This window comes from Euprymna scolopes, chromosome 9 (genome assembly GCF_053919585.1).
Source record: "Euprymna scolopes isolate OS-2025 chromosome 9, ASM5391958v1, whole genome shotgun sequence".
Classification (NCBI taxonomy): Eukaryota; Metazoa; Mollusca; class Cephalopoda; order Sepiida; family Sepiolidae; genus Euprymna; species Euprymna scolopes.
In genome coordinates this window covers 83,238,597-83,261,302 of record NC_136490.1, presented here as the reverse complement: position 1 = coordinate 83,261,302, position 22,706 = coordinate 83,238,597, and the positions used below count along the sequence as shown (strand labels likewise).

The window sequence follows — 22,706 nt, the reverse complement described above, 5'->3', positions numbered from 1 at the left end:
ATTATGCACGTATGTTACCAGGCTGGCGTGTATTTTGTAACTATTCTGTACTTTATGGCCTCAAGGTTTTTATGAAAAGGATTTAGAGGTAGGAAAGGATGCCATAGAGGCCACAACAAAGAATACACGAAATGGACAACGTTGGAGGTGTGTAGATTCTGACTCCATATAATTAAAGACAGACGAATGTTGAAGGTTGAGAACCGACTTTATTTAGTACCAACAATTTGCATTAGGAGAGGCAAAGTGTTCGTAGGATGGAATGTGATTTAACAAAGGAGATGAATGTTCGTAAAATGTTTGTAGGTATGTATGAATTGACAAGGAACGAATGTTCGTAAAATTTTTGTAGGTATGTATGAATTGACAAGGAATGAATGTTCATAAACTGTTTGTAGGTATGTATGAATTGACAAGGAAGAATGTTCGTAAAATATAACTTTGGACGATGGAGAGGGTTAGGGTAGGCCGGTCATCCTGCTGTCGGTGATGCGTGTCCTGGCTTGTAACTGGAAAGCGAGTGACTTTTTCATCAGCAGCTAGCAGCCCAGCGTCTTCGTCTTCCTTTTCCTCCTCTCTTCTTTAGTTTGTATGAATTAAGTAGTGTTTAGAATTGAAGGCGTTTGGCCCATAACATGAGAGCGTAGTCGGCTTCAGTTCACTGGTGCCTTATTTCTTTTTCTTCTTCATCTCTTTAGGTCGGGTGGGAGAATCCGTCCATGCGTTCACTGACGCAGCGGGGCGAGTTCTCTTCTCTTCATCTCTTTAGGTCAAGTGGGAGAATCTGTCTGTGCGTTCACTGACGCAGCAGGGCAAATCTCCTCCTCCCTCTTTTTGGTTCCCTCATTTTATAGTGGCAAACCGGCTCCCAGCGACTGTGATATTTGAGATGTTTATTTTAGGCGAGGAGTTCTGCCATTAGTCGATAATTATTTTGTGGTTATCTTATTTTTTCTTCCCAAGCGGAAGCGATGCGTGGAGCCATGTGCAAAAGACGATTTCTCATTTTGTCTCTCATGGTGGATGCGTTAACATCCGGTTGGCAATTCTCATCATGTTCCCACAACTTTCACCTAACAAATTCATGAACAAAAAAGATATCGTAAAACTTGAATTGAAACAATTTTTATTTACATTTTAAACATATAGGAATAGAACTTTTGATAATAAAAAAAAAATTTAAACAATACAAACAGAATTGTTCTGATACTTTTGGTGGGAAGTGTTTTGTAACTATTCTGTACTTTCACCTAACAATTTCATTTTTTTTTTTTACATATTGTTCACGGATGAATTTTATTATAAGGGAAAAGCTTTTCTTTTCACCACATGAATTCTATCATGTGTGTATCAAATGTTGTCTTTACACTTTTCCTTGTCGCGCAAAAAAAAAATGCTGGAAATGAAAAAAACAAACAAAAAAAAACAATATAAACAGATTTTTTAAAATAAAAAACTAAAACAATTTTATTTACATTGTAAACATACAGAAATAGAACCTTTGATTATTAAAAAAAAAGCTTAAACAATACGAACAGAATTGTTCTTGGACTTTTGGTGAGGGTGAACCCCCACCACTACCACCAAAAGTACCATAACGATTCTGTTCGTATTGTTTAAAATTTTTTAAATTATGAAAAGTTCTATTTCTATATGTTTACAATGTAAATAAAAATTGTTTCGTTTTTAATTTTAAAAAAATCTGTTGGTCCTCTTGCACTTTAAGTAAATGGAAATTAGGAAGATAAAAGAGGAATGCCAGTCGTTTGACACCAGTTGAAAGAATGTAATTTGATTGGATAAAGAAATATGACGTCATTATTATGAACTATTGATAAAATTTAAAAAATAAAATTGTTGAAAAAGAATTGGAAAAGAATTTAATAACTAAGTATTGAATAATTAATAGTATTTTTAGAATTAAAAAAAATTTTTTAAGTTAGGATAGAATTTAAGAATTGCAATTATTGTACAAGAATTTAATAAGTATTTAATAATAGTATAAAAATAATTAATGTAGAAGCATTTTTAAAAGAGTTAGTCATTTAAATAACAATTCGATCGCTGATTTATAGTGAACTATTTTACTTTTATTTTAAACTAGTAGGGCTACCCGACGTTGCTCGAGGCCGTATAAACAATGAGAAAATTGAATTTGGTTTTGTAATATATTTGTTATTCTTATGAGAGAGGAATTTTGTATGTTTATGTATCATTTGTTATTTCGAAGAAAATAATATTTTACCTACATAAGACGGGTATTACACATATGAAATAATTGTATCTTACCTAGGGTAGTTCATTTATAGCATGTATATGAAAGGACAAGTAATATACAACACATTTATCTCATCAAATCCCAAGCGATGCCAGGCATTTTACTAATATATATTCTCGCCTATTTCATTCAATCCCGGGCAACGCTGGGTGTTTTGCTAATATATATCTCAATCAATCTCATTAAATCCTGGGTGACGCAAGGTATTCTGTTAGTATATATTTCAATCAATCTAATTCAATCCAAGGCAACACCAAGTATTCTGCTAGTATATATTTGCATCTATCTCATTACATCCCAGGCGACCGTGTATTCTGCTTGCATACATTTGCATGTATCTCATTGAATCTAGGGTGACTCTGGGTAATCTGTAAGTATAAATATGGACGTATCTCGTTAAATCCCATAATTCTTGGATTGTTACAAATTTCGACAATTTAACACACATTATCGCTCATCTGTCTAAAATAATAACTTTGAGACATTGTCTTGGCTGGTTTTTCATTATAAGCACATCATCCAAATAACTCACATTTCATCATTTTTTATAATTTTTGGATATGTTACTAATTTCAACAACCATGTCACATGATTTAACTTACATTATCGTCGCCACTCTTACTAAAATAAAAACTTTGATACATAGGCTATGGTATGTTACTAATTTCGGCTATCACTTTTCATGAGTAAATCCACATTATCGCCCCCTTCTATCACTAAAATAATAACTTTTAGACATGGTATGGCTGGTTATTTCATTACAAACCCACCAAAGAAGTAAGTCACATTATATCATTTTTCATAATTCTTGGATATGTTACTAATTTTGACACTTATTTTTAATGAAGTCACCAGAATAATCGCGACCTCTCACTAAAATAATAACTTCCATACATTGTCTGGTCTGTCTAGTTCATTACGAATACACCAATCAAATAACTCACATTTCACCATTTTTCATTATTTTTAGATATGTTACTAATTTCAAATGTCATTTTTTCTGAGTTCAATCACATAATCCCTCTCCTCTTACTAAAATAATACCTTTGAGACATTTCTGGGCTGTTTATTTCATTACAAACACATCAATAAAATACCTCACATTTCATCATTTTTTATAATTCTTGGATATGTTATGAATTTCGACAATCAAATTTAATGAGTGCGCACATCTAATCGCCCAATTCTTACTAAAATCATAAATTTGCTACATTGACTGGGCTGTTTATTTCATTATAAATACACCAATCAAATAACTAAAACTTCATTTTTTATAATTCTTGGATATGTTACTAATTTCGGCAATAATTTTTTCATGAGTTAATCCACATTATCGCCACCTCCTATCCCTAAAATAATAACTTTCAGACATTGTATGGCTGTTTTTTTTTTCATTACAAACACACCTATCAAGTTACTCACATTTTACCATTATTCATAATTCTTGGATATGTTATTAATTTCGACAATTATTTTTACCAAATAATCGCTCCCCTCTTTAACCGACACGATCCCTTTCCTCTAACAAAAAATAGAAACTTTGATACATCTTCTAGCCTGTCTATTTCATTACGAACACACCAATCAAATAACTCACATTTAATCATTTTTCATAATTCTTGGATATGTTACTAATTTCGACAATCATTGTTTATGATTTAATCCACATAATCGACCCCCTCTTGCTAAAATACTAACTTTGAGACAATATCTGGTCTGTTTATTTCATTATAAACACACCAATCAAATAACTTACATTTAATAACTTTTCATAATTCTTGGATATGTTACTAATTTCGACAATCGTTTTTCATGATTTAACCCACACAATCCCCTCTCCTCTTGCTAAAATAATAACTTTGAGACATTGTCTCTGGTTATTTCATGATAAACACACCAATCAAATAGCTCACATTTTATCATTTTTCATAATTCTTGGATATGTTACTAATTTTGACAATCATGTTTCATGAGTTAACCCACATAATACCCTTCCTCTTACTAAATTAATACATTTGAGACATTGTCTGTGCTGGTAATTTAATTACAAACACACCAATCACATAACTCACATTTCATACTTTTTCACTCTTCTTGGATATGTTACTAATTTCTACAACCATTTTTAATGATATAACCCACATAATCGACCCCCTCTTAATAAAATATTAACTTTAAGGCTGTTCATTTCATTATAAACACACCAATCCAATAACTTACATTTAATCACTTTTCATAATTCTTAGATATGTTACTAATTTCGACAATCGTTTTTTTATAATTTAACCACATAATATCCTTTCCTTTTGCTAAAATAATTACTTTGTGACATTGTCTGGCGTGTTATTTCATTACAAACACACCAAAATATAACGCGCATTTCATCATTTTTCATAATTCTTGGATATGTTACTAATTTGGATAATATTTTTTCATGATTTTATGACATAATTGCACCATCTTCCTATATGGGGTATTATGTTAGCACAAATATCCACCTATCTGATCCGATCCCAGGTATTCTCCTAGGAAACATCCCATCTATTTCATCCAATCCCAGGCAACGTCAGGTATTTTGCTAGTGCATATATCCACTTTTCTTATACAATCCCCGGCAATGGTGGGTATTATGCTAGTACAAATATCCAGCTATGAAGCCATATCCAAGAGCGTTCACTGGCATAATATTACATTGATTGCTTATTAATCTAATGGTATTCGATAATGAGGCTACATCCAAGGGATGTCACTTGCATATTATAACAATGATTATATATTAATCTAATGGTATTTGAAAATGAAACTACATCCAAGGGAGGCCACTTGCATAATCTAATGGTAGTCGACAATGAAGTTACATCAAAGGGAGGTCACTCGCATGTTATAACAATGATTGTATATTAATCTAAATGAATTCGACCATGAAGCTACATCCAAGGGAGGTCACTCGCATATTATAACAATGATTGTATATTATTCTAAAGGTATTCGATAATGAAGCTACATCCAAGGGAGGTTACTTGCATATTATAACAATGATTGTATATTACTCTAATGGAATCTGACAGTGAAGCTACATTCAAGTGAGGTCACTTGCATATTATAACAATGATTGTATATTAATTTAATGGTATTCGAAAATGAAGCTACATCCAAGGGGTAACCATGATAAAAGAGGCTGGCTGAGAAAAAAATCATTTAAAATTAATACATACTTACATATAATGACAATGAATGTATATTAATCTAATGGTATTCGAGAATGAAAATACATCCGAGGGAGATCACTTGCATATTATGACAATAATTATATATTAATATAATGAATATCTAGAATGAAGCTACATCCAAGGAAGGTCACTTACATATAATGGCAATGAATGTATATTAATCTAATGGTATTCGACAATGAAACTACATCCAAGGGAGATCACTGTCATATTATGACAATAATCATATATTAATATAATAGATATCTAGAATGAAGCTACACTCAATGGAGGTCACTTGCATATTATACCAATTATGGTGTATTAGTATTATGGTATACAATAATGACGCTACATTCAAGAGAGATTACTTGCATGTTATGACAATGATTGTATATTAATCTAAATGAATTCGCCAATGAAGCTGCACCTAAGGGAGGTCACTTGCATATTATAACAATCATTGTATATTAATCTAATGGAATTCAACAATGAAGCTGCACTCAAGGGAGGTCACTTGCATATTATAACAATGATTGTATATTAATCTAATGGAATCTGATAATGAAGCTACATCCAAGGGAGGTCACTGGCATATTATAACATATAAACTGCGCAAGCACCTTCTAAATTTTTCAAATTGGACATATACTGCACAGGCATCTCCAAAAATTGTCAAATCGGACCTATAATGCACAAGCACCTTAAAATACTACACAAGCACCTTCTAAATTTTTCAAATTGGACATATACTGCACAAGCACCTTCAAAATTGTCAAATCGGCCTATAATGCACAAGCACTTTCAAAATTGTCAAATCGGACCTATAATGCACAAGCGCCTTCAAAATTGTCAAATCGGACCTATGTCATACAATCTAAGGCGACGCTTGGTATTCTGCTAGTACACATCCACCTATGTCATACAATCCCGGGCAACGCCGGCTGTTCTGCTAGTGCATATACACCTACTTTATCTAATCTTGGGCTATGCCGGGTATTTTGCTAGTACAGATATCCACCTATGTAATCTATCCCGGGCGACGCTGGGCATTTGGCTAGTACATATATCAACCAATTTTTTCAAATCCCAGGCGTCGCCGAGTGTTCTGCTAGGATAAATTCCATGAATTTTATCCAATCCCAGGCCATGCCAGGTAATCAGCTAGTATATATGTCGTGCTAGTGCTATGTCATACAATTCAAGGCGACACTGGCTATTTTGCTCGTACATATACACCAATTTTATTCAATACGCATGTTTTTTTTTTTACTTGGTTTTTTGGCTAAGATCAAAGTGTAGCATCTGTTCTTAGAAATAAAGCGGTTTCATCTTTCGCCCCCCTTCCCCTAACTCATATTATGCCTGCCACCTTCCTCCCTTTAAATAGAATTAGTTAATATACGAAAAATATATAATACGCATCTTTTTTTTTTACTTGATCTTTTGGCTAAGATCTTTTTTGTATTTTTTGATATAAATAAAAAATGTTTTAAAATTGGGCTTAAGTAGGCACCCCCCTCCCACCACACACACACACACATAAATACAAATTTAAAGGGGTAACCATGATAAAAGAGGCTGGCCGAGAGAAAAATCATTTAAAATTTACAACAGAGACGAGATGGATCAACCAACCTCACCATCCCCCCTTTTTGAGTTGGCCTTGTGCCTAAGTGTTTTGTCCATTTTCCCAATTGTATTTTTTTTCCTGTGAATAAAAAATTTTAATATCTCAAAGTGTAGTATCTGTTCTTAGAAATAAAGCGGTCTCATCTTTCGTCCCCCTCCTCCTAACTCATATTATGCCTGCCACCTTCCTCCCTCTAAATAGAATTAATTAATATACGACCCACCAAAGATGATGTGGAGAGACTCCAAGAAATAAAGCATGGGAGAGTCAAACTAATACCCGAATACCAGGGCAAGAGAAGGACTCGGGTGCAGGTATTTAATGTGCCAACCCAAATATCTGCGGAAGTCTTAGGATGCCTCTTCAGCGAGTACGGTGAGGTGGAATAGGTGACCCTAGTACAGTCAAAAACTGGGACTCACCTGGGCTGCTACACAATAGCAATGAGGCTGAAGAGGGGCGGTGTTCAAGTGATACCACCGCTGCTGACATACAAAGACGCCAGCATAACGGTAGTGGTGGAGGGCCGTCGTCCACACTGCTGGTTCTGCCAAAAGCAGGGCCACATGGCTAGGAGCTGTCCCCAAAGGGTAACCCCTAATCAAACAACCCAAAAGGCGGTCACAACCTCTGAGACAGCGCCCGCGCCAAAACAGGCGACAACAACCCCTGCAACCGCAGCACCAACCCCAGCTCCAAAGAAAACCCAAACCACCCAGGCCAAGGGGGAAGAATGAAGCATGGTAGTGAGACAAAAGGGTAGCACATAATCGATTCTGCCACTGTCCCACCACCAGCCCAAAAATCGAGGCTGCAGCCTCTGCAAATGCAGCAACAACAACAACCACTGCAACCGATGCCACTGAAACAGCTGCAGCAACAACAACTACCACAGCAGCAAAAGCAAGTGCAGCAGAAGCTGCAGCAGCAGCGACACCAGTGAGAGCAGCAGCAACAAAAACAGCTGCAGCAGCAACTAGAGGAGCAGACACAACCAACGGTCCCCACACCAATCGAGACAGGGATCAAGCGGAAAAAAGACTTCTCCTCTGAGGATGAATCCGCAAGTGAGAGGGGAGGGGAACTCAACCTCACCTCTCCTCGGTTCATTCGAAAGAATAAAAAAGAAAAACAAAAGAAGAAAAGAGGAAGAAAAGGTGGCATCCCACTCCCTGTGAACATACACCACCTCTAACAACAAAATCCACTTCCATCCCCAAACCACACACTGCACCAACACCAGACACCACACCAACACCAGACACCGCACCATCACCAATACCAGGCACCACACAAACACCCGTCCCCACACTAATGCAAACTGAGCCACTACCCCAAAAAGAAAAGGAAAAGAATGAACCGAGGAAGGGGAAAGACTCCTTTGCCTCTTGCAGACCAACCAGATTAAAAGTCCTTGCCCCTGAGGAGCTATGTTATGTAGACCCTCTATCTGTGGCAACAGACATTTCCCATCGGCAGAGGAAAAACTTAAAACCTCTGCTAGATTACAAACAGATAGAGGGGAAAGATGTAAATATCCCCTCAAATTTCTCGGACACCCCATTCCTAATAACTTTTGTCAGAACTCAGAGGCCTGAAAGACAAACTTGTGGACAAGGCTGCAGGCCGCTGAATGGGCGTTTCCGGGAATCGAACTGGGGGAAAAAAATGACCCTTCTCTTGACAAACTGTCAAAACAATGCAAGGGAAGGGTCCCAGTGTTGGTCCATCCATCATTCTACAGGGCCATAAAATTAATTTATCCTTTGGACGCAGTGGCATTGAGAGAGAAGGTCAGGATATGAAAAACCTGACCACCTTGAGCATGGCACATAACGTCAGCGTCCTCCCCCCAGCTGACTTCGGAGCTGAGTGTGACACACCCTAAGGTAGGTATCATGGCTTTGAATTTGGCTAGTATTAATGCGAGGGGTTTAAGATCATCGGGCCGGGTGGCTTGCCTCCGGCATGACCTGGGAGTGGATGTGGCTGCGATTCAGGAGACGCATTTTGTTTCCTCTGTGGACTGTCAGGTGCTGGCCAGAGATTTTGAAGTTTTCTCAGCATGTGGCAGCCCGTGGAGGAAGGGAGTTTCCGTGCTGGGTAAACATACCCTGTCGGCGACGGTCGACGTTGTTCATAGAGATGTGGTGGGCAGGCTGGTTGTGGCCGATGTTGCCGTAAAAGATTCTGTGTTTCGGTGATCGCGGTTCATGTGCCCAGCACCGCTTGTGAAAGGGTCTCATTCTTCAGTCAGCTTGACGCATTTGTAGATTGTCGGAAGCGGGTAGTGCTAATGGGAGATTGGAACGCCATCTTAGACCCCGAGATAGATAAGGTAGGAGGCGATACTAGAGGATCGGAGAGGTGCAAGTCCAGCCTGGCTGATCTGATGGCTAGATGCGGTCTGGTAGACAGGTTTCGGGTCGAGCATCCGGGGTGGGAGATGTGGACGTGGACCAATAGTGTTTCCTCCTATCCAAACACTTACTTGGACAGGATGTTAGTTAGGAGAGGCGAAGTAGACTTCTTATCTTGTCCCACGTTCACTTGGCTAGGCCAGACAGATCATAAACTAGTTATGGCCCGGCTGAAGCTAGGAAAAAGGCCCAAGTTAGTGGCTCACTGTAAGTTAAACACTTCCCTTCTGGAGATACAAGACTTCCAAGAGAAGCTAATAGAATTAATTCAAAAAGCACTAGTGGGGGAGGTTACCGGGAGTAAGAGGTGGGTAGGTCTAAAAGCCAAAATTAGAACTTTGCTCAAGTATGCCCAGCGCCTCGCACTAGATAAGGCCAAGAAGAAGCTAGAGCAGAAACTAGCCCGGGCTACGGGGGAGGGTGATAGGGTTAGTCAGGAACTAGCTAAGCAGGACCTTTTGCGTGAGAATAGCGAGCATTATGAAGGTCAAGTAGTCAGAGCTAGGCTTAGAAAGGTAGGCAATGAAGCAGTCAACTCCAACACTGACGCGCGTCGTGAAATTTCTAGGCGTGGCTCGGACAAGTACATTGCAAAGGTAAGACATCCAGATGGACGCACCCTGGAATCGACTCAGGAAATCTGCGAGGGGTTTCGAGAACATTTCAAGGAGCGTTTTACGCAGCAGCCCGATCTTCCGGTCCTTGAGTTTAGCAACTATTTGGTTGACTCTCTCCGTCTCGAGGCGGCTAGAGCGGCTAGTTACGAGGGCCGGGTGACGGAGCGGGAGGTTTTTACTGCGCTGAAGCAGGTCAGCTGTGACAGATCGCTGGGACTCGATGGTCTGCCATACGAACTGTATTTGAGGCTGTCGCTCATGTTTCTGCCTCTTCTCACGGATGTGTTCAACCATTGGTTTGCTCAGGGATCCATCCCGGGGCAAGTCACTAAGGGAGAGATCACATTGCTGAGGAAAGGTGATGGGCATAGTGGGGAAGAGTTAGACGGTTACAGGCCCATAACTTTGCTAAACACAGAGTTGAAGAAGGTCCTGTTGAATCGGCTGCAGGTTGTTATCAGCAAGTTGGTTTGATCGGAACAGAACTACGCTGTGAAGGGGAGATCGATTCAGAACAACTTGCACCTGATCCGCACGATCCTAGAGGGAGGGATGGATGACGACACGCAAGATGCGCTGATCAACTTAGATCAGTCCAAAGCTTTCGATAGGGTCGACCATCGTTTCTTGGCATCTGTCTTAGAGGGCGCCGGTTTTAAACTGGACTTCTGCAAGTGGATCTCCATGATGTATCGACAGCCCACAGCCGTCGTGCAAGTCAACGGAAAGCACTCGAAACCCTTTGTTATCTCTTGGTCGGTTCGTCAGTGTTGTCCACTGTCGCCCCTGCTCTATGTCCTGGCTTTGGAGCCCCTGCTCCGCAAGCTGAGACGTGGTGAGACAAATTCGACCCTGCACGGAATTGCAATACCTGGTGGCTCAGCCACCAAGGTATCCACGTTCGCCGATGATGTCACGGTCTTTGTGTCGAGCTTCAGAGACATTGAGATCATGTCGGAGGCACTCGCTCAGTATGAAAGAATTACAGGGACCAAGATAAACCGCAGCAAGTCGGTAGGACTGCGGTTGGGCGCCTGGAGTGGCAACGCCAACCTCCTGGCGCCCTTCAACTTGACAGATGGGCCGGTTCGGATCCTCGGCATGTGGTTTGGACCGGGTTTCCAGCTTGACAAAAATTGGTTAGATGTACGGTCAAAGGTGGAGGCTACAGTCAATTCGTCGCTTCCTAGGAAACTTTCCTTAAAAGGTAGAGCTGAGGCGTGTACCACTTACGTCTTTCTTCTCATCCTTTACTGACTGGTCATACTTCCCCTGCCTGCACAACACCTAACAGCTCTTGTCGAACTCTTGTCCTTGCTTCTTTGGGATAGAGGAAGACACTGGGTGAGCAGACAGTCTGTATTCAACGTCCGTGTGAGGGAGGCTTGGGAATGCCGGACTTGAAGTGTCATTGAGACGCTGAGAGGCTGGCCTTCCTGACCTACTATATGCAAGATGACCAACCGTGGAACCCCGTGGTTACTGCCGCCTTCCCCGACCTCGTTCTCGACCCTTCTATCAAGAGCCAGTGCAGGCCGCGGGGAGAATCTGCCTACATGAAAGAGTGCCGAGTCGCACTAAAACGACTACCAAGGTCCAGCGACCTTGTGACTGCTATCCGTAGGGAACTCCACAGGGATCTAGTGAAGGGGGCTGCTGACGACCCACTATGCACGCGTTTGGGTTGGCAGCAGAGTGAGATCCGCTCTGCATGGAGCTAAGCGCCAGGTTCGAGTCATTTGAACAATTCGGAGTTCTCTCTGACCTGGCGATTGGCCCGAAATGCACTTCCACTCAACAACGTACAATGCAGTTCCGGGTTTTTGGAATCGCCTGATTGTCCCCATTGTGGGACAACAGCCATAGAAACGACTGATCATGCTTTCTTTGATTGCCGCGAACTCCGCCGGTACTAGTCGTATGTCAGCAAGGTGACGGCTCGCATCGATCCTGAGCATCCTCACCCAATTATCATATCCAATGTCGTGGACAATGTGAGGGCGCCGTGGGACCGGGAAAGACAAATGGTCTACGTTACGATCCTGGCCATGGTGAGAATGGTGATTTGGACGTTGCGTCTGCAAGGTTGCCAGGGAGTGTTGGCTTTTTCTGATCAGGATCTGATCACTTTCTTTAAACACCAACTATGGGTGGAGATCAGATGTGATAGAAGAAGGCTGCATTGCGCGGCATTTGACAGAAGATGGATACAGGTAGCAAGTCTGTGTGTATGAAGAGGAGCCAAATTTGAATACGTATAGGTGTGGAATGCGCAGTTCCGTAAAGTAAAATTTAACAAATAGCCTCTCAGCTAGCTGAGTATGTGTTCCATCCCTCCCTGATTAGGAAGCCTCCAAGATCCCCACCCCCTCCTTCTTGCAATTTTTGTTTTCACCCCCTCCTCTAAATTTCACCCATCTTGGAGAGAAAGAAATACAAACTAACCCCCATTCCTTACTCACAAAATTTTCTTTTTTCCATTCACCCCCATCTAGAGGGTATCCCCACTTAGAGACTGACCCGCAGAAGCCAGGTTCCTTTTACAAACCTGGTGGAACGGGCAGTCTATCAACTACTAATCACCCCCCTCCCACACACACACTTTCTTTCCCTCCCCCCTCGACATAAATGAATTACTGTACCATTTTTATTGTTATCTTTTTTTGTTTTTACACGTCAATAAAAATGTTTTAAAAATTATGAGTTAAGTAGGACGTCCCCCAGTATGAAAGGGTGAATGCGGTATTATGGTGAAAGATAGCTGGGAGAAACTTTTGATTTTGTTTAGTTCTGGAGTGACAAGGATGACCCACACAATCTCCCTCCTTTTGAGTTGGCCATATGCCTAAGTTTTTTGTTCAGTGTTGATTTTCAATGTATTTTTAACATAAATAAAGGATTTAATATCTCAAAGTGTAGTATTTGTTCTTAGAAATAAAGCGGTTTCATATTATGCCTGCCACCTTCCTCCCTCTAAAGAGAATCAGTTAATATACGAAAAATATATAACATGCGTCTTTTTTTTGCTTGGTTTTTAAATCTCGTTTCTTGTCTAGACATATCTCTCTCTCTGTTTGTGTGTGTGTCTCTTTCCCTCTCTCTATCTCTCTCCCTCTCTCTCTCTCCCTCTCTCTCACTTCGTCTTCCTTACTCTAAAGAGTGTTACTAAAAAAGAAAATGGCGTCTGGGTTTGTTCGTTTTTTGTAAAAACATCGATCGTTAATATTTTTTGTAAGCGTTTTTTTTTTACTTCACATTTTTGGCTTGTTATTTTTCGTTTAACTATCGTATCTAACTACTTTTAAATCTGCTAATAACTTTGGTAACGTTTTCCTAACGTTAAATTTTTGTATTTTGATGTGTATGATAGTCGTCTTTTTTACAGATAACAAACTCTCTTTATTCAATGTTTTCATATATATATCACCATTACAGCTTGCTTACGTCAAGGTCACGTGACATGACTCAGCGTTTATTAAATTACGTACAAATATCGTTAAAATGTCACTTTTTTGCCCCCCTCCTGTAGAAAAAGTGTTAGATGAGTAACTTAGATTGGACCTTTCGGGCCCAAAATCCGATATTTGTCATGCGGAGGGTGGGGCTTTCATATGAGACCAAATTTGTGAATTTTTGTTCTGTCTGTCAAAAATTTTTAGTAGACATACAAACATACACACATACATACATACATAGATTTTTGCTTTTATATATATAGATTAAAAAACGTTAATTAGCTCTCCAGTTAAAAGAATTTGTAAAGTTAATATAGAATTTAACAATTCAAAGTATTGTAAAAGAATGTTTCCGCGTATAATAATATGTATCAGAGAACAATATCAGTTCTAATTATCTTTGGTTGGTAAAAAATAAAATCTGTTTTATGCTAAAAAAAAAATACTTCATGGGATACGTGGACCCTGCGTAAACAGTTTTCTTTAAATGGTTGCTCCCTGAAATGCGCAACAAAAGTTTTTTCATTTTCTTGGTATTTATCTCATAGACCTGTAGTGAACAACTGCTATAATGCTGCTAAGGTATGCTCCCCTTATTTCTTTCTGTCTCCCTACGCTTCCACTTTTCCCTTCCTTTCTTCTCTCAATGTCACCAGAGGTTTCAGCCAATCGGAATAGAGGACTGTCCTGGAGGGAGATACAAAGAAGAAATCTCTCTCAGACATGCGGAAATGATAGAAGCATCAACATGTGACGGACCAGTTTCCCTGGGTAAGACTTTTATCAAAGAAATGTACCATCCTCCTTGTACCCCTAAATCTTGGAAACTTTTATAAAACATCATCAAAACCTAAAGTCTCATCGCACTTAATTATAACCCAATATTTTCTTTTCCCCAACCGTTCTTTTTCAGCACTCTTGTTCTCTCTCTAATGTTGGAGGTGCCCCAAAAAGGGGACCGACCGAAATGGTGACTCTTTTTCAAACGTCATTAAAATCTATGGTAACCACCATAATTTGGTGAACACCCGACGTGCGTATATACACGCAATCTTCAATGAACAAAAAAAAAAAAGACGAAACCGATGAGAACGTGACAGAGTAAAAAAAAAAAAAGAAAAAGCCTTTCTAAAACTACAACAAAACCTTACAAAAAAGTATATATAAATCTGCTTTCCAAGAAATGCCGATAATATATATATTTTTGCTAGTTTTGTGAAACGGTTTACGCTAAAAAAGGCAAAACAAACAAAAACTAAAAATAAGCAGAAACAAAGAAAAACATAACTTTTTTTTGCGTGATTCTAACCAGATAAATGACTAAAATAAAATCTGGTCTAAAAACTATTCTGTAACAACAAAAAAGTGACTTTTTTAAGAATCAATACAGAATCCCAAATTTCATTCTGAAACGCACACACACCCACACACGAAAGAAAGGAACCTTCCAGACGCACGTGTGTGAAGCCAATTTTGGAACACGTATGGTCACACAACCGCACACAAAAAAAGGAACCTTCCAGACACACGTGTGTGAAGCCAATTTTGGAACACGTGTGTGCATCAACGAACTCAGTTTTCTTTTTTCTTTAAGAACATTGACTATATATTCACACACACATTTATATATGTATATATACAAAAATAAATTTTAATTGACGCTATTTAACACACATACACACACACACACACACAGACACACACACACACACACACATATATATATATATATATATATATATATATATATATATATATATATATATATATATATACAAAAAAATAAATTTTCATTTGACGCTATTTCTCTAAGCACCTGCTGAAATTAACCTCTGGTGGGTACTCGCTTTTCTCTCTTCTTGCTTATCACCCCCCAGCCATTTCCTTTAGTGGTAGCTACAAATAATAATAATAATAATAATAATAATAATAATAATAATAATAAAAATAATAATAATAGTAACTAATAATAATTATAGGAATAATAATAATTAATATTAATAATAATAATAATGTAGGGGACTAAAAATTAGAGGACACCGAGGAGGAGTAATCTGCCCCTGCTCTAAGGTTGGTTGGTTTTTCCCTTTGGTCAGGGGCAGACGTGTTGCTTTTTCCCTCTCAAGAAGAGGAGAACCTTCGTTCCACCACGAGGTGAGCTCTGAGAACTTTTTCCACCAGTCGGTGAGTCTTAGCGAACTGTCGCTATTGTATTGTGTTTTATTGTTGTTTAAATGTTTGTCAGTGTATAATAAATGTGTAAACGTAATTGGGCAATTGTGTTTATTCATATATATTTTGTTTAGTTAAAACTAACAAATTGGTGACTCCGAGAAAATATATATGTACACGCACATACATAATAATAAGTTCTGTTAAAAAAAAAAAAAAGTAAAATAATATTTTTATGAACAATAAGAAAAAGTTAGGATGTAAATTTTATTTCTAGAATTCTAATTATTATTCCCTAAATAAAAATTTGTAGGGTAGCGTAATTAAGATAGCAACACGATTTTTCTTCTATTCTTTACATATTTTTGTCGATAGAATAAGGATAGAACTAGGGTTTTGTTTTAATCGGGCACAACAAATGCAACAAGTTTTTTTCAAAACTAAATTATCCCTTATAGGAAAATTTCGTTCCTGAAACGGCTGTCGGTATTCCTGATACAGGATTGGCTGATATGGGCGAGTACGTTGCGTTCTGTCTCTGTGCCTCCTTACCCTCCATGTTGTATTATTACTATTCCTTTCTTTCCATGCCCTGCTGCTAGGCTGTTGTAGTTTCCAGTGCAGTAAAATAAATAAATAAATAAATAAATATATATTTTTTTTAAAATGGCGACAACTTGTAACGTTAATGCCTCGTTAGTTTGCAACAACCCTGCTTTGTTTTTAGCTCAACTCGATTTATTCTTCAAACAAAAATCGATTGACAACCAGGCAGAGAAATTTTGTTACGTCACATCCATTTTACCTCAGGATACAATTACTGAGGTAAGAGAGTTAATAATCTCTCCACCTACAGAAAAGCCGTACGATGTACTTAAGGAGAGAGTCACGACTGCTGTGACTGTTTCCACACATAAGCGTATTTCGCAGTTGTTGGAACAAGAGACCCTGGGAGATATCAAGCCGTCCCAATTTCTAAAACGGTTACAAAAATTAGCTGAAGGTGCGATGGATAAAAGCATCATTAAGCATATTTTCCTCCAACGGATCCCGACGGAGTATAAGGTGGCTATCACTGCTCAGGACGAGTCCACGCTGGTGGAACAACTCGCCGTCATAGCAGATCACATTGCAGACATATTATCCACACAATCGTCTGCAGTATCCAGCGTGAAGACCTCTGGAAGAGACGAGCTTCTGGAAAAATTAATGGAGGGCCAAAAACGGTTGGAAGCCCGTATGGACAGAATGGCGGAAGACATCGCCAGACTATCATTAAAACAGAAGCAGGGACATGGCAGCAGAGGAGGTCGCAGCCAGTCCCGGGGACGCAAGCAAGAAGCTATTTATTGGAAGCACAAGAGATTTGGCGAAAATGCCAACTCTTGTATTCCACCTTGCAACTATAAGGGGCAGGGAAAAGCCTAAACCGACAGACGGTGCATCCTGCTCTGGCCGCCTACTTTATGTTGTAGATAAAAATACAGGCATCTCGTTTTTAGTGGACAGTGGGGCACAAGTTTCCCTTATCCCGGCAACATCAGTGGACAAAAGGTCTCCTCCCTGTAAATTTACACTGTGAGCTGTAAACGGTTTGATAATACGGACTTATGGGGAGAGGTACATGGACCTTAACTTGGGTTTACGCAGATCGTTTATCCATGTTTTCATAGTGGCTGACGTAAGCAGTTCTATACTGGATACTTACTTTCTGCAAGCATTTGGCCTGGTAGTAGATATGTCAGGCCAGTGTCTCCGAGATCCAAGCACACAACTTGCAGCATGTGGGGTGGTGGGGACTGGCACACCATTAGGTCCACAGGTAGCACATGCAGACCAGGACGATGCCTTCCTGAGTCTGTTGAAGGAATATCCCTCAATATCGGTCCCCTCCTTTCACAAGGAAGTGTTACTACACACTGTAACTGAAACAAAAATGTAGTAGGCAAAAAAAAAAAAAAATGTTCTGTCAGCAACAGTACAACTTCAAAATAGTCAATATCGCCCACCTCCAGAAGAGAGGGAATTCCTGTCCGTGATAACCGTGGTGAAAGAAGACACACTCCAATCGCCAGAAACACCCACACACACAATTTGCAGGACACTGCTGACTCGTCTCTAGCCTCCTGCTTTTATAGTGGCCGGGAATTATCCATTTGCATAATCACATGAGAAAGAAACGTGATTTTCCGAGAGTTGCATGGGGTAAACGCTAATAAAAACCCCCGGACGCCATCTTGGAATTCTCTTTTCCCCCCAACCGGTGACACAACAGACGTACCCGAGGTAAGCTCTTTTTCCCCTCATTTTAGTTATTGCTACTTCTGCTACACTTCCCCCTGATCTCATGATCACAAATGGGGCAGGGGGGCAGTCGTCTCTGTCTGGTACTTCTCCGAAGAACCGGAGGCAGCACTTCCTCCCTGCCATCCTCCTCATCGCCATTATTGCCACCAGTCTGCTCCATAGGCGGTGTTTCACAATCAGGGCAGGGGGGCAGTATTCGTCTCTGTCGGGTACTCCTTCGTAAAGGCAAGACGGGTGGTCCTTCCTCCACTTCTTCAGTATGTACATTATATGGCTCAAAATCCTCTCCGTCGTCCTGCATCATACTCTCTGTCTTTTCAGAAGACATCATACTGTCTGAGTCTCCCTCTTCCTCCGATGTAACAACATAATGGCGAGGGCGCAAATCCTTCACGTGACGAGGCACACCGTCCACCAAAATCGACTGAGAGCTGATCACCTTGGTCACCTCACACTTGCCGAACCTCGTGGTACATCGATTTTGCGGTCTTTTGACCCATACGCGATCTCCAACCTGGTAAAAGCTGTTCTTGGGACCTGGGGACGCAGTTGCGAGATTGGTCTCCTTTACTCGAACTTCGTATTGATAAATCCTGTTGGCAGGCGCAGCGGAGGGAGATGTGACGTCTCTTGGTGTGATGTTATACCAGTAGACAGCCTCCTGTATGGGACAACACATTCTAGCCGCTATTCGTTTCACTGTACGGTGACATAGCTCCGCTATGCCATTCCCGGCTGGAGCGTATGCACAACGGAATCGCAAGTGAACTCCCCATTTACATGCAAATGCTTGGAACATATTGCTGTAGAAAGCTGTGTCATTGTCTAAAAGGAGTTCATGCGGCGTGCCACGCTCGAGGAACACTGCCTCCAACTGATGAATCACGCTTGCCGAGTCCTGCCTTGCCAATTTCCTCCAAATGGAGAAATGCGATGGACCACAGTCTGTTAAAGTTAAAAAATGGAAGGTGCCATAATGCGTGATATCCATTCCAATTCTCTGCCAATTCTCGTTAACTTCCAGCTTTCCCTTTTCCCACCTGACTGGCGCTGGGTCAATGGACTGACATCCCTCGCATTTCTGTATGACCGTTCTGACAGTTGCTTTTGTCGTGGTTGGACATATTCTCCTGACAAAGTAGGTACTGCGTCGCACCCCCGGATGTCCACTATCTTTGTGAATAGCGATGATTTGACTCTCATCCAGCTCGTCTGTGTGGACCGCGCCTATCACTGGGTCAAGACCGTTTTTCTTTTTCATTGCCTCAAACCACTGCTGTGGCACTCGTGTCAGTCGGTCAGCAATGTTTCGTGCTGATGGAACCAGCGTCACATCCACTGTCAGCCCGTACTCTTTCACAAGCTCCTTAAGAGTGCTTAATCCCAGCACCTGTGCACCATCCTTCAACTGCTCCGGGTTCTTGCACTCCAACCCGAACTGCGCGAGGTGTTCTCTCACACGGGTCGCGGGCACCACGTCTTCATTGACAAAAATGTCATCAATGTAAGCAGATGCTGCGCGGCTTATAACTTCTTCCTGAGATAGTACTTCGCTGACAATTGCTCTCATTATCAAGGGAGCCACATTCAAACCAAACCCCAGACGGGTCAGACAGTATTTTTTCCCATCGATTTCCACAGTCGGATATGGCCACAGTGTCTCATGGACCCGGACTTGTAGGTATGCTCTTCTGAGGTCCAGTAGAGACACGTTAGCACCTTTTTGTCTCCACTCACGCAGCTTAGCCGCACAAACATCTGCGTTGGCCGTAAATGCGTCTACGTAATGATTTAGCTCCCGGTAGTCCATCACCGGGCGCACTTTGGCTTTGTTCTGCTGTATCACAGCCATCAGGGGAATTAGACCTTTGGGGGGTCCCAATTTATCCTCTGGGTATGGCACGAGCCAACCATTATCTATCCAGGTGTGGAGCTCCTGCATGTATTCTTCACGAATTTCTGCTGGCACTGGGTACTCTGACACTCGATTATGCAGCCTTTCAGGGGGGTGGTCCACAGACCATTTCCACGATGCGGTCCACGTTCGGTTTTGATGGTCAAAGGTAGCAGTGAAATCTGGTTCATCGATAGAAATGGCTGCGCATTTAATACTTTTCCTGGCGCCCAGCCGCACTGATCCTGTAGGCTTGACAACGACACCTCCTAGAGCTTTTATAGTGTCGATCCCTAGAAGCAAGTCAAATCCCAGTGGCTTGCCATGCACCACCAACACATCGACTCTGGCAGACACACCTTCATCAGTGGATACAGAGACCGTTCCAACACCGCAGCATGCATGGGACATTCCACCAATTGTGTTGACATTTACGTTTGTTTTTCTCCAAGACCGGCACCGGTCTGCATGTAAAATTGTCCTGGAGCATCCTGTATCAATAAGCGCCAAACATCGCGTCCCGTCAACATGGATGCTTATCACTGGGAGCGTTGTGTTCACATCTTGGTTGGGAAGGAGACTGGCGCTTATGCGTCCTCCCCTTGCTCGTTTCCCGAGCAGTTCCGAGCCCAGTGTCCACTCTCACCGCAACGGTAACACCGTGTTCCACGTTTTCGACAGTCCCTTGCAAGGTGGCCTTTAACGTTGCATTTGAAACAGGTCACGTTAACAGGATTATTCTGGGCCCTGTTGTTGGGTGAGTGTGTGGCCGCAACCACATCCTGATTTTGTTCGCCAGTCGTCGTCAAAATTCTCGCTCTCGACATTAGCTCCCCCATGGTCAGGGCTTTGATGTTCGGCACCTGTTGAAGGGCAATTGAGATGGTGTCAGGGAATCCAGTGACAAAAATTAATTTTGTGAGTCTCTCTAAGCTTTCTCCTGTGAATCCGGCCAATCCAACCAACTGCCTGATTTTGTTGGCGTACACATCCACACGTTCACCAGCCCATCTAACCATAGTTATTTTTCTATATGCTGCAAACGCGTCATCAGTAAATGCCTCCTTTAATCGAACCTCAATCTGGTCTATTTTCTTTTGATCATCCTCCTCCATTTCCATGTAGAGGGCCAGCGCATCGCCTTCCAGGTATAAAGGTAGCAGACTCGCTACGTCATCCACCTACTAAAGTTGTGCGACAAGTCTCACTTTTTTCAGCCACGCTACAACGTCTCACTCGCCAGAGAACGGCTTGATAATATCACTGCTTATCCGCACCTTCGCCATATTCGGGCCGAAATAGCTTGAAACAAAAATGTAGTAGGCAAAAAAAAAAAAATGTTCTGTCAGCAACAGTACAACTTCAAAATAGTCAATATCGCCCACCTCCAGAAGAGAGGGAATTCCTGTCCGTGATAACCGTGGTGAAAGAAGACACACTCCAATCGCCAGAAACACCCACACACACAATTTGCAGGACACTGCCGACTCGTCTCTAGCCTCCTGCTTTTATAGTGGCCGGGAATTATCCATTTGCATAATCACATGAGAAAGAAACGTGATTTTCCGAGAGTTGCATGGGGTAAACGCTAATAAAAACCCCTGGACGTCATCTTGGAATTCTCTTTTCCCCCCAACCGGTGACACAACAGACGTACCCGAGGTAAGCTCTTTTTCCCCTCATTTTAGTTATTGCTACTTCTGCTACAGTAACTCATTACATTGAGACAAAAGGCCATTGTAAAGCCAGACGTTTAGCACCTGAAAAAATAAAGGCTGCAAAAGCAGAATTTCAGCAGATGATGCAGCTTGGCATAGTTCGTCCTTCAAATAGCGAATGGGCCTCGCCTCTTCATCTTGTTAGTAAGGGTCCAAATGCATGGTGGGCATGTGGGGACTACCGAGCTTTAAATGCCGCTACGAAACCGGATAGGTACTCAGTACCACATATCCAAGATATAACAGCAGTGGCCCAGAATAATAGGGTCTTTACTAAATTAGACCTTATTCGGGCATACCACCAGATCTCTGTGGAGCCCGAACATATTCCCAAGATGGCAATTACCACACCGTTTGGAATGTTTGAATTTTTGCGTGTTCCATTTGATTTACGCAATGCAGCTCAAACGTTCCAACGTTTTATAGACCAGGTTCTGCGAGACTTGCCATTTGTGATGACGTCCTCATTGCTAGCAAGAATAGGCAGGACCACATAGATCATGTGCACCAAGTATTCGATCGCCTTAACCTATATGGTGTTGTTTTAAATCCATCGAAATGTACTTTTGGTCAATCCGAAGTTATATTTTTGGGGCACCATATTTCAGAGAAGGGAATTTCCTCATCCCCAGAGACAGTCAAGTCCATCTGAGATTTCCCTATCCCTGCTACAATGAGACAGTTTTTAGGATTAGTTAACTTCTATCGTAGGTTCCTCCCTCATGTTGCCCAAGTACTTTTTCCATTGACAGGTATGCTGACAAATGTGAAGAACTGCAACATTACACTATCAGAGGAAGCAATAGCAGCATTCAACAAAGTAAAGGCCATGTTAAAAGACACCGCAAAGCTGTCCCACATTCAACCCGATAGTGAACATTGCCTGGCAGTAGATGCATTTGCAACTGGAATTTGAGCGGTCCTGCAGCAAAAATGTAATGGGAACTGGCGACCTAATTCTTTCTTCTCCAGGAAATTGACTGACGCAGAAACACGCTATAGC

The 22,706-nt window shown here is 41.1% G+C and overlaps 1 protein-coding gene across 1 annotated transcript; it reads left to right on the top strand.

The window, feature by feature from the left end:
• The first annotated feature begins 16,450 nt into the window (after nucleotides 1-16,450).
• Nucleotides 16,451-17,212, top strand: LOC145284611 (uncharacterized). Its single transcript, XM_080133520.1, has one exon. It carries the CDS (start codon nucleotides 16,451-16,453, stop codon nucleotides 17,210-17,212), a length of 762 nt encoding a protein of 253 aa, XP_079989646.1.
• The last annotated feature ends 5,494 nt before the right edge of the window (nucleotides 17,213-22,706 follow it).

What these genes read in the sequence shown, in the direction of transcription:
- LOC145284611 (XM_080133520.1), top strand. Translation starts at nt 16,451, where the DNA reads ATGGCGACAACTTGTAACGTTAATGCCTCGTTAGTTTGCAACAACCCT.